Below are 13,347 nucleotides of genomic sequence, written 5' to 3' on the forward strand. Positions count from 1 at the left end.
CAATTGCCTTTGCTGCTTTGCTTCTGGAGAGCCCTTCGGAGATCATGATGCCTACTTACCAACAGGCATTAGAAAGGATATCACTCTAACATCGGGTCCTATCCCAAGAGTTAAGATGTGCTCACTCCTGTGGTGCGTGGCCACAGGCACACGGCCACAAGGCGTGGCTGGAGGGGTGTCCCCTGAGGAGCAGGTCATGCCCTTTAAGAGCTCCTTTAGAGTTATGAAGAGTTATGAAGAGCTACTGGATACTATTTAAAGATAAGTCTGAATATTTGACTTTAAAGTTTATATTATTATTGTAATGGGGAAACACAAGGGTAAGCCCCTGGTGTCAACCCCTGTGATATCAGACCCTATGGATAAACATTTGACCCCAGTAATTATGTCACAAATACGGAGTGATACGTATGAGTCAGTTTCAGGTGTCTCTTTAAGCTCTCTAGAACGTACCCCTCCACCTTCACTTGATCTTTGGGGTGCCTTGGGCCCAGAGGAAGTCCCACAGGTGGCTTCATTTGAAGCCTCCGAAACTCAACTGGCTTCAGAAATTGATTTTTCAAAAATACGAGGATGGAGGTAATGCTGAAAAATGTTACAAATCAGGTTTTGGTTTTCTCCAATGAAGTGGTTAATAAGTTGGTAAATGTTGATTCTAATATTGGGAAACTAGATAAACGATTGCTAGGAGTAGAAAAACAGGTATTGAATTTGCAATCTTTTTCTGTAACCTCTAGCAAAGCTTCATTGAATATTTATTATAAACTGGAAATGATGGAAAACCAGGTAAAGGCAAAAAAATTTAAGGCTGGTTAATTTTCCATCCACCCATCTGTTATCTCCTGAGATACTTCTTAGGAAGTATCTTAAGGAGATACTAGGGGTAACTAACTCTGATACAATGGTGTTTTCAAATTTGTATTATGTTCCCCCCAAAAAGAAGCTCCCAGCTGGAAAGGGAATCGATCAATTAGTAAATATTGACTTTGATTTAACTAATTTCTTGGAAGACTCCCAGGCACGATTCCAAGATGTGCCACTCTTAATTTCCTGTCTAAATGAATTAGATAAAATTCTTATTATGAAACTTTATTTTAGAAACAGAGAGAAAAAATTTTGTGGAGAAAAAGTTTTGATCTTCCCCAATGTTTCAAGAGCTACACAGCTTAGGAGGAAAGCCTTTTTGGCTTTAAAATCTAAAGCTATTGAGCTGGGAGCAACTTATTTCCTTAAGTTCCCTTGCAAATGTCTTCTACATATCCAAGATAAAGATTACATTTTCTGGGACCCATTACAGTTAGAATCTTTTCTTCAGAGTAAAACCTAGCTGATTTTGTATGATATTTCTTTTTTTCAGATACCGCTCTTTGATAGTAAGGAAAATAAAGGGGAGGGTGGTTGTTTTTCCTTCTATATTGTTTTTCTTTTGACTTCCGTGATATTTCTAGCGTGAACTAAAGAAAGTTTCCTCCCCAAATTGGTGGGCTAGATGGATTTCTCTTTGTTTATTTATTTTAAACATTGTATTCTAATTTCCTTATTATTATGTTTAAGTGATCCATCTTTTTGGGAAATCAACATGCTGTATTGCAATTCTCTCTTGAATCAGAGGAGTCTATGCTTCAGCTCCAGATGAAGGAGGGTGTAATCCTCCGAAACGGAGCCCCATTGAGCTTTTCAATCCTATAGGCATGGACACATTGTGGTAGGATAAATGTGACTGCAATTTTGAGAAAAGTACTTTATTGCTCTTTATACAGATGGGCTAACTTATTTTTTCTCATATTGATTCAGCAACCATAAGAGGACATTTTGTATGTTGATTTTACCATTAGGATTTTGTAGCAAAACCTTTTTTGCACATGATACACTGGAGAGTTCACGATTGATGAATATTATTTTGTGTTTTTGCACATTTTCACAAAATTCACAGTGGGTCCAGGGATGTTACACCTGTGAAAACCCTGTTGGGTTATATATTCTCAACTCTTTATTACAGGCTGGCCCTGATTGAGAGTTATGTAAACTGAGACCTACCACTATATTTATTCAATTAGTACTTTTATGCTAAGAGTGTACTAATTTTGTTAATGTTTGGCATTCATACTTGATAGTGGCCTCCCAGTGTATCATTGTTGATTTATAGGAGGAATATTTTTGGATTCCATTTGGGGTTGGGTTCAGTTTATTTCAAAAATTTTTACTTTGTTTGTAAAAGAAAAAAAAAAAAGAAAGAAAGGGCAGGGAGAGAGAAAGAAAGAGGGGGGGACAGAAAGAAAGAAAGGGGGCAGGGAGAGAGAGAGAGAGAGAAAGAAAGAAAGAAAGGGAGGCAGGGAGAGAGAGAGAAAGAAAGAAAGAACGGATGCACAATCAGAAGGAACTGCAACCAGAGACTCACCAGACAACAAAAAGGTAGGAAAAATGATTTTGTTGTTTAATTTAGTGATCAAAATTTGTGTTTTGAGAATTTATATCTGCTGTCTATATTTTGCACTATATTTGTCTATTTTAAGAACATAAGAGCATAAGAATTGCCGCTGCTGGGTCAGACCAGTGGTCCATCATGCCCAGCAGTCCGCTCACGCGGCGGTCCTCTGGTCAAAGACCAGCGCCCTAACTGACACTAGCCCTACCAGCAAGGTGACATTGCATATTTTAAAGTTATCTGTCTTGACCTCTTTGAAAACCGCCCGAATATAAATGATAATTAACATTTTCTCGGCATACAGTGTGCTTTGTGTTTTTTTTAAATTTTATGATTACCATTATGAATTAATAAGATATTGTGTGTACATGAAAAATGGGGTGGGGCTAGGGTAGGATTGGGGGCGGGGCTGAAAATTAGTAGATGTCCCGTTTTGGGGAAAAAAATAAATGGTCACGTTAAGCATGCAGGAAGGAGAGAGAAAAAAATGTTGTACTGGTGGAAAGGAGGGAGAAATGTTGGTCTGGAAGGGGGGCCAGAAAGGAGGAAGGAAAGGGAGATGGACTGCAGAGGGCAGAAAGGAAAAGAGAAATGTTACACTTGGGGGGTGGGAAGGAGGGAAGGAGAGAGATGTCAGGCCATGCAGAAAAAGTAGTTACTGTCTTATTTAACAGTTAAAGAAAAGATTTATAAACTATAAAGAGTTTTACCTCAAGCAAAATTGTCATCTATAATAATAAAAAGCTAAGCGTGCATGCGCACTCGCGCCGCGTGTTCCCTGATCCCTTTTCTGTCGGGATGTGCTGGGAAGAATGAGCATGCGCGCTTACTACCTACGTCACACATGGCAACTCAGCTGAGGCAGTCGGCGCCTCCCCCGCCGCGCCCAACCCGCTCATACAACTCCCGCAAAGGGGAGGAGGTAGGGCTACTTCCCTCTCTCTCCATTTGCCTTTGAGACCGTCCGCGACAGGCCCCGCAGCCTCCCTCCTCTGAACGTTGTTTCCCCCGATTATCCAGCATCCAGCCCTCCCCCCCCCCGCTACCACTTCCAGTTTCCAGCGAGGCGGGCCACGTCAGAGGGGACGGGGTATCGAAGTGCGAGCGAGCTGCGGAAGTGGTGGTGGTGGGCGGCCTCAGGTATGAGTTTGACGTTAGGATGGTGGGGTGGGGAGGCCAGAGAGCGAGCATGCGCGCACAGGGAGGAGACGGGGAGAGACGCGCTGGACTGGCAGGGGTTGGAGAAGCGGAAGAGGAGAGACCGGTCTCCGAATGCGTGTGAAGAGAGGGGGGCTCTTGGAGTGTGAGGCCAGTGGAAGACGTGTGACACTCCCCCTGTGTTTCCCTCCCCCTGTGCTTCCCTCCCCCTTCTCCCCCGAAGAACAACTTCCGAGGGAAAACACAGTGCGACTCATTGAGTTCAGTAGATTTAACATGCTGGACTTGGCTGATGCTGCATAAACACCAACCTCACCTTCTCCTCAAATTGACAGGGCTCATTTACTACCCAAATACCTCCCTTCACACTCATCCAGTATGCTTCCGACCCAGACTCTTCCCCTCCTCCCACTACACATTTATTACTCGCCAATGTCTTAGCAAACTCACTAATCATTCCTTACTGCCTCTCCCACTAATTAATGTTCCCACTAACCCAATTCCGTTCCTCTCTCCATCTGATTCACACTCTCCCAATCCCTCCATCCACACTTATTTTCCAACCACTACTCCTGATCAGACACTCTCTCTCAGTCTGACCCAGATTCTCTACTGCCCTGGCTCCATCTGACACACACACTTCAAAACTGTTTCCCACCCTCGACTGCTGTGACATTTACTCAATTGCTCTTTCCTTCCACTGCTCTGACAGACACCAAAACTATCTCCCTCCTCCCATCCAATTCATTTGTTTCCCAACTTCTCCCTCAATGACCACTTTCAAAACTCTACCCTCATCCATAAACATCCTTTTTTTTAATGTATCTCCCCAACTGCCCTGCTCCCATTCCACCCCCAATCTGGCACACTTACTCACCCGAATGCCACCTTTCCTAGGATTCAGCACACTCAATTCCAAGCCACTTCACTCCTCCTCACAGATCTGACACAACTGCACAGGGAAATGGAGGGGGAGGGGATGCTGATGTGGCTACTGCACAGGGAAGTGGAGGGGGGAGAGAGAAATGCTGCTGCATAGGGAGCAGGGAGAGAGACAGATAGAAAGAAAGGCAGATAGTGGGAGGGAGGGGGACAGAAAGAAAAGAAGAAAGAGACAGGGGCAGGGAGAGAGACAGAAAGAAAGAAAGACAGTGGGAGAAAGAGACAGAAAGAAAGACAGACAGACATATATTCTAGCAGGGGGGAGATAAAACAAAGGGAGAAAGGCTGCTGCTGGATAAAGGGAGCAGTGAAGGGGTGGTGGTGGACACAGGGGAGGTAAAAGGAAGGCAGAATGGACAGGGGGAGCAGGCAAGGGATGGTGGTGGACAGCCAAGGAAAAAGACAGAAAGAAAGACAGAAATACAGAAAGCGGCTAAGGAGAAAGAGAGAGAGAAAGAAATAAAGACAGACACACACACATATATTCTAGCACCCGTTAATGTAATGGGCTATAAGACTAGTTTCTTTAATAAGACATTAACTATTTTTTCTGCGGCCCTCCAAATACCTACAAATCCAAAATGTGGCTCTGCAAAGGGTTTGATTTTGACCACTGAGATAGGGGGCTGGGAATCAGAGAGTGAGGAAGCAGAATATATGGAGACAAATGAATATGATTTTATCCCCAGTGACACAGAGTGGGGGATGGATAACGTGACCATTTATATTTTTTCATCAAAATGGGATATCTATTAATTGTCAGTCCCACCCCAATCCCACCCTAGCCCCACTCCAATCCCGCCCCCAATTTCTTCCATTCATTTTTCATGTAAATATAATATTTTATTAATTCATAATGGTAACCATAAATTTTTAAAAAACCACAAAGCACACTATACGCAGCGAAAATGTTAATTATCATTTATATTTGGGGGGTTTCAAAGATGTCAAGGCAGATGACTTTAAAATATGCAATGTCACCTCAGTAACTATAGAAAAATAGACAAATATAGTACAAAATATAGACAGCAGATATAAATTCTCAGAATTGACACATTTTGATCACTAAATTGAAAATAAAATCATTTTTCCTACCTTTGCTGTCTGGTGAGTTCATGAGTCTCTGGTTGCGTTTCCTTCTGACTGTGCATCCTTTCTTTCATTTCTTTCTTTCTTTCCACACTCAGGCCCAACAATTGTCCCTTTCTATTCCCTCCCTCCTTCCTTCCTATGTCCTTAGTGCCCCCAGTGCTCCTTCCTATGTCCCCCTCACTGCCTTCCAGCCTTTGTCCCACCACCTCCCCCGAAGCAAGCCAGCCAGCGTCCCTCCCTCCCTGCCATGCTAAAGCCAGCCTGCCTACCTGCCTCCCTCCCTGCCGCGCTAATGCCTGTCTGTCTGCCTCCCTCCCTCCCTCCAGCACCAAAGCCTACACTGATTCAAACCCCCCCACCCGGACCGGCCCCCACTGCTGCATCCTGCCTGCTAAAGTCTGGCCTACCACCGCTTCAAATCCCCCCCGGTGCGCCGACACTGCTGCCACCTGCCGCCACCTGCCGCAACTAAAGTAAAGGAAGCTCCATGCGCCGGCCCACAAACCTTCCCAACATCAATTCTGACATCGAAGAGGAAGTCCTGGGCCAGCCAGGCAGCGATTGGCTGACCTGGAACTTCCTCTCAGACGTCAGAATTGATGTTGGGAAAAAGGTTTGTGGGCCGGCGCCTGGACCTTCCTTTTCTTTAGTTGCGGCAAGCGTCAGAGGCGGAGGACTGGGGTGGGGGTGGGGGGTTTGAAGTGGTGGCAGCAGCAGAGGCCAGTCCAGGGGAGGCAGGCTTTGGCTTCGGTGCTGGAGGGAGGCAGACTGGCTGGCTTTGACGCGGCAGGGAGGGAGGGGAAGCGATCACCTGTCCCGTTGTCCCCAAGCACATCTAAAAACAGGACATTTCAGCGTACCGAAGCTGTGCGTGGGGACAACAGGACAGGGGATCTAAAAACCGGATGTATTGTCACCTAAGGGATGGACTGCATTCCTGAGCAAGGGTACTTTATGCAGGAGGAATGTATGAAAGAATGATATAAAAGGTGCATAATATGCTAGAATTTGTGTTTAAGTTAAAGTTTGAAAGAGAAAGTGTGTGTGTGGCAAGCAGTGCTGGGAAGGCAAAAGTTGTGCTGGAAGGGCAAGAGTGTGGTTGAATGTTAAACAAAGTAAAACAAAGATTTGTCCTACTGGTCAGGGAAACAGAAGCCCTGAGAGCTGCCTTTCCAGTTGCACAAAGTAATGATACAGGGAACAAACGGGTGGGTCAGGGTCAACTGATTATGGGAAGAATGTTTCCACACAGGCTGTTTCTACCTATGATTTAGAGCAGTAATGTGACTGTCATAATAGGAAAAAGAAAAAAATTACCAAAAATAAAGTTTTGGAATGAAAGAATTTTTCCTACTTTCTTGGAGAGATGTGAGAACACAGCTGGCAGGGATTGCTATCTGGCCCAGCCAGCAAGCCAAGGGCCTAGGAACTAAGAGTCCTTTTTGAAAGGCACAGCCACATAATTGAACATCAAAGAATGATCTATAAATTATTGTGAATCATCCTCTCCTCCTACCAACTCTAGATGAAAAAAAGATTATTGAAACCCTGTGGACATAATTCATTTTGAATAAATGAATCCTTCTGGGATAGCCAAGGAAAAAGACAGAAAGAAAGACAGAAATACAGAAAGCGGCTAAGGAGAAAGAGAGAGAGAAAGAAATAAAGACAGACACACACACATATATTCTAGCACCCGTTAATGTAACGGGCTATAAGACTAGTTTCTTTAATAAAACATTAACTATTTTTTCTGCGGCCCTCCAAATACCTACAAATCCAAAATGTGGCTCTGCAAAGGGTTTGATTTTGACCACTGAGATAGGGGGCTGGGAATCAGAGAGTGAGGAAGCAGAATATCATTCTGGGATAGCCATGTTTCTGTCTTACAAACAGATCCAGAGTTGCAGTAAAATGATGGTATAGGAGTAAGGGATTCAGCAAGGTCAAAAGCCTTATTAGCAGGCAGAATAGGTTTTAGAACACTCAAATTTCTATGTGGTACAGTTTTCTTGCGATATGGTTATAACAGGGATCTTTTCACTGACATAGATGGAATTATTTGTGTCTAAAGATGGTAGTGTAGTCATATATGCTAAGTTGTAACATGATAGGAATAAAAAGACAAATTAACCATGAAAGAAAATTATATAACGGCTAAAGTGGAGAGCGGCCGCACGATACTTAAAGTCCTAGATTTCAAACGTATGGACTTTAATGCAATGGGAAAGTACCTGAAGAAAGAGCTGTTAGGATGGGAGGACATAAGAGAAGTGGAAAGACAGTGGTCTAAGCTGAAAGGAGTGATAAAAATGGCTACGGACCTTTATGTGAAGAAAATCAATAAAAACAAGAGAAAAAGGAAGCCGATATGGTTCTCCAACCTAGTGGCTGAGAAAATAAAGGCGAAAGAGTTGGCGTTCATGAAATATAAAAAAAACCAAGAAGAGGAGAGCAGAAAGGACTACAGGGTGAAACTGAAAGAAGCCAAGAGAGAAATACGTTTGGCGAAGGCACAGGCGGAAGAACAAATGGCTAAAAATGTAAAAAAGGGAGATAAAAATTTTTCCAGATATATTAGTGAAAGGAGGAAGATAAAAAATGGAATTGCTAGGCTAAAAGATGCTGGGAACCAATATGTGGAGAGTGATGAGGAGAAAGCAAATGTGCTAAACAAATACTTCTGTTCTGTGTTCACAGAAGAAAATCCTGGAGAAGGACCGAGATTGTCTGGCAAGTTACACGAGAAAATGGAGTAGATTCTGTGCCGTTCACGGAGGAGGGTGTTTATGAGCAACTTGAAAAACTGAAGGTGGACAAAGCGATGGGACCAGACGGGATCCATCCCAGGATACTAAGGGAACTCAGAGAGGTTCTGGCGAGTCCTATTAAAGACTTGTTCAACAAATCTCTGGAGACAGGAGTGATTCCTGGGGATTGGAGGAGAGCGGATGTGGTCCCTATTCATAAAAGTGGTCACAGGGATGAAGCAGGAAACTACAGGCCGGTGAGCCTCACTTCAGTTGTTGGAAAAATAATGGAAGTGTGCTGAAAGAAAGGATAGTGTACTTCCTTGAATCTAATAGGTTACAGGATCCGAGGCAACATGGCTTTACAAAAGGTAAATCATGCCAAACGAACCTGATTGAATTTTTTGATTGGGTTACCATAGAGCTGGATCGAGGACATATGCTAGATGTAATTTACTTGAATTTCAGCAAAGCCTTTGATACAGTTCCTCATAGGAGGCTGTTGAACAAACTTGAAGGGCTGAAGTTAGGATCCAAAGTGGTGAACTGGGTCAGAAACTGGCTGTCGGACAGACGCCAGAGGGTGGTGGTTAATGGAAATCGCTCGAAGGAAGGAAAGGTGTCTAGTGGAGTCCCTCAGGGTTCGGTGCTGGGGCCAATCCTGTTCAATATGTTTGTGAGTGACATTGCTGAAGGGTTAGAAGGAAAAGTGTGCCTTTTTGCAGATGATACCAAGATTTGTAACAGAGTAGACACTGAAGAGGGAGTGGAAAATATGAAAAAGGATCTGCAAAAGTTAGAGGAATGGTCTAATGCCTGGCAACTAAAATTCAATGCAAAGAAATGCAGAGTAATGCATTTGGGGATTAATAATAGGAAGGAACCTTATATACTGGGAGGAGAGAAGCTGATATGCACGGATGGGGAGAGGGACCTTGGGGTGATAGTGTCCGAAGATCTAAAGGCAAAAAAACAGTGTGACAAGGCAGTGGCTGCTGCCAGAAGGATGCTGGGCTGTATAAAGAGAGGCGTAGTCAGTAGAAGGAAGAAGGTGTTGATGCCCCTGTACAGGTCATTGGTAAGGCCCCACTTAGAGTATTGTGTTCAGTTTTGGAGACCGTATCTGGCGAAAGACGTAAGAAGACTTGAGGCGGTCCAGAGGAGGGCGATGAAAATGATAGGAGGCTTGCACCAGAAGACGTATGAGGAGAGACTGGAAGCCCTGAATATGTATACCCTAGAGGAAAGGAGAGACAGGGGAGATATGATTCAGACGTTCAAATACATGAAGGGTATTAACGTAGAACAAAATATTTTCCAGATAAAGGAAAATGGTAAAACCAGAGGACATAATTTGAGGTTGAGGGGTGGTAGATTCAGGGGCAATGTTAGGAAATTCTACTTTACGGAGAGAGTAGTGGATGCCTGGAATTCGCTCCCGAGAGAGGTGGTGGAGTGTAAAACTGTGACTGAATTCAAAGAAGCGTGGGATGAACACAGAAGATTTAGAATCACAAAATAATATTAAATATTGAACTAGGCCAGTACTGAGCAGACTTGCACAATCTGTGTCTGTGTATGGCCGTTTGGTGGAGGATGGGCTGGGGAGGGCTTCAATGGCTGGGAGGGTGTAGATGGGCTGGAGTAAGTCTTAACAGAAATTTTGGCAGTTAGAACCCAAGCACAGTACCGGGTAAAGCTTTGGATTCTTGCCCAGAAATAGCTAAGAATAAAAAAATTAAAAAAAAATTAAAAAAATTTTTTAAATTGAATCAGGTTGGGCAGACTGGATGGACCATTCGGGTCTTTATCTGCCGTCATCTACTATGTTACTATGTATTTTTAAACAAGGAAACTGGCCTATGCTATTATCTAAATAAATTTTAAATGAAAATTGTAAAAAGTTCTTAAAACTATAAATGGGAGTAAAACTTTAAATAAACAGTTGCATTCAGATACCCTGGAACAATTATACCTAAATACTCAGACACACAATCTATTACCACACAAAGATGCCTTGCAAAGGTGCACACCTATGACTTGCGCCTTAGACAACACGCTGAACGGTGGCACGCAATTAGGTGCGGACTTTTAAAAGAGAAGGGGTAGAGCAAGTTCCCACGCCCAGAGTAGAACACTAACCACTGTCAGGAAAGCCAAAGGTGGTGAAACAGCTCCCGCCAAGGACTTTTAAAAACCTTAGCAGCTGACTAGAGCCACGTATTAAGCTAAATTGAACTCAAAAACAAGCACTTCCATCACATTAATTAGTAATTCTACTCTATCTGCTTTAGTTTCACCATTGCTAGAATTACCCATACATAACTTAAAGAACTTTAAATAAATAACTCTCAAATTTACCTCCTCCTTTACAAAGTCACACTAGCGTTTTTAGCGCTGGCTGCCATGGTAACAGCTCGGATGCTCATAGAATTCCCATGAGCATCCGAGCTGCTACTGTAGTGGCCCGCGCTACAAATGCTAGCTTGGCTTTGTAAAGGAGGGGGTTAATTTTTTATTGGTTTTGTAATTTTATAATTTCAATTATAATGTGCTGCAATAAGAATTTGCTCAGTTTAGTGTGCTGGAACTAAAAATTTGAGACACACTGAATTTGACCTATAATGTGTCATTCAATTTTATATGGTGGTTGCAATTTGCTTTGGACAAGTGTGTTTTGGGATTAGTGGACTGAGAATCAGGAAAACCCACTGCATTTCCTTAGAACCTTAGGCAAATCACTTAACCCTCCATTGCCTCAGGTACAAGCTTAAATTGTAAGCCCTCCAGGGATAGGGAAATGCCTATTGTACCTGAATGTAACTCACATTGAGCTACAACTGAAAAGGTGTGAGCAAAATCTAAATCAATAAAAACAAACATCTGCAGATAGGAGAGTTATGCATTGGCTGCTGCACAGCCAAAACATGCCTCCCCTTGAATATTTGGACAATTTTTCCTCATTATGGAACAATTTGGAACAACAAGAACCGAATTCTTTAATATCTGAGTTACAATATCTGGACATGAATGACATTGTGTGGACATTTAAAGAAATGAGAAATGGTGGAATGAAAAAGGAAGCAAATACCTGAGCCTCTGTTAGACAGGCCACAATCTCTTCTGTTTTAAGGTTCTCACTCTTGCTGCTTGCCATGACCGCATGTGAAGGGATTTTGGACAAGTGACAGTTTTTATAATCTGACACAGGTTTCCTTGTATCATCAGGACATAGCAGCTCATATGAGTCTGCCAGTTCAGCTAAAGAAAAAGAAAGAACCCAAGACTTAAGAATGGCTTAGTTTTAGACACACTGGGCCTATTGCAAGTCTCTTGTTATCCATCTCTGGGGAGGAGAAGGAGGATGAGGCAATGGCACAAAACAAAATATCCATGGTTGTGACAAAACAAAACATCAAAATCAAAATTACACCCACCTGGCACTGTGGTATGTTTTATAAAAGCTACTTCTCCAACTCCTTCATGCAGACAACTAGGGGAAGAAAAAAGTAGAATGTTATATTGTCTGAGAGTGGTTAATTTGTGAATGCATCTCTTCTCCTATATAGAGGGAACATGGGAGAACCTTTTCCTACTCTACCATCATGAATTAGGAATAGAAATATTCTATTTTTTTATTTTTAAATTCTTTATTAGGTTTTCAACTACAATTGTGCAACAAATGATTCATAAATATGGATAATTCAAAACAAGCACAATGGAGCTTACAGACTTTAATGTACAATTATATTATCCCCACCCTCCCACCTGATATATAATTAAAATAAAACCTTAACGAAACTATTCATGAAATCCCTAATCAAATTCCAATTCCCTTTACACCCCCCACCCTTCCTGGATGTGTATGTTTACATGTCTATTGTGACCAGTCCGACACAAGGCCTGGTAAGGTCCCAGTTAGGCCAGGGGTAAAAGTAAAGGGGAAAACCCGGAAGGCAAATTCCAAGGGCTTTTCGGACCAGGATTCTGATAATTTCTCCTTTAACCACCAGAGGGAGCCTGATCTAGCTGAGAATGAGATAGGTGAGCTGTACCCAAGTCGCCACCAGGGGAGCCCAAGAGGCCCCTGGAACACTGCTGACTCAGCCAGAGTAGGGCGTGCCCTTAGGGTATGTAAGCCAGCAGTTGAGAGCAGACAGGCAGGCCGGCTAGGGAGGAGGTTTAGGCCTTGCCTCCCTGAGGAACCCCCTGGGCCAAGCAGGAGCAATAGACCCATACCCATGGAGCTATTAGAAGCTGAACAAGCTGAGGAGCAGCCTGTATCAGAGGAGGAACTGCCCATGGAATGTCAGGAAAGTTTTACAGAGAATGATACTGACTTTGCTGAGCCCATGCAGGTGGATCTGATTACAAGCTACAAACAATGAGTTGTGGGTTTTTGGAACTGTTTGCTTGCTTTGTTTTGTTTTTGGAGAAAGCTGAGAGTGTCAATTGGGGAGAGGTTTTGCTAACACCCAGGGAGGGAATTTTGAAAGCTATTAGTTGTGCTTTTGTCTTGCAAAACCTGTGACACTCTCCTTTACTTGGCAGTGATATTTTAGGCTTCCGGAGGCTTTAACTTTGAGCACTGTGGTTTGGAGGACAAGTGCCCTGAACTTTATTTTGTTTATTGAGCAAGCTGCTTAGGAGCAGGCTTACATTAGCTCTAGGAAGAGCTGGTAATCTCAGCTACATTATTGAACTTGTTTTTTTTGAGCTGTTTTGTTTGCTTACCTGTTTTGAAAGTTTGTTGTTTCATTATTGATTGCTATTCTGACAAACTTTACAACTGTATGATGAACTGCTTACCTGAACTAAGGAATAAGTAAATTGAACTATTTTTCTAGCAGCCTCAATTGTTGGGACTTTATTTTGTTCTTTCATTTTGGAGTTCCTTCCTAATTGCAGTTCGTTCCTGTAGGTCACACGCATCCCGGGTCACACGCTGATGTACTATTTAGGTGTAACCACTTGGAGTGC

At 42.9% G+C, this 13,347-nt stretch overlaps 1 protein-coding gene across 1 annotated transcript in view; it reads right to left on the reverse strand.

Moving 5' to 3' along the window:
• The window catches only part of TF (transferrin), a 587,202-nt gene that overhangs the window by 412,294 nt on the left and 161,561 nt on the right, over positions 1-13,347 (reverse strand). The window contains exons 6-7 of the mRNA XM_033958374.1: positions 11,805-11,860; positions 11,459-11,628 (exon numbers count right to left, since the gene is read on the reverse strand). Coding sequence (XP_033814265.1) covers positions 11,459-11,628; positions 11,805-11,860 — 226 coding nt within the window. The remainder of the gene's footprint in view (positions 1-11,458; positions 11,629-11,804; positions 11,861-13,347) is intronic.

Source organism: Geotrypetes seraphini, chromosome 9 (genome assembly GCF_902459505.1).
Source record: "Geotrypetes seraphini chromosome 9, aGeoSer1.1, whole genome shotgun sequence".
Classification (NCBI taxonomy): domain Eukaryota; kingdom Metazoa; phylum Chordata; class Amphibia; order Gymnophiona; family Dermophiidae; genus Geotrypetes; species Geotrypetes seraphini.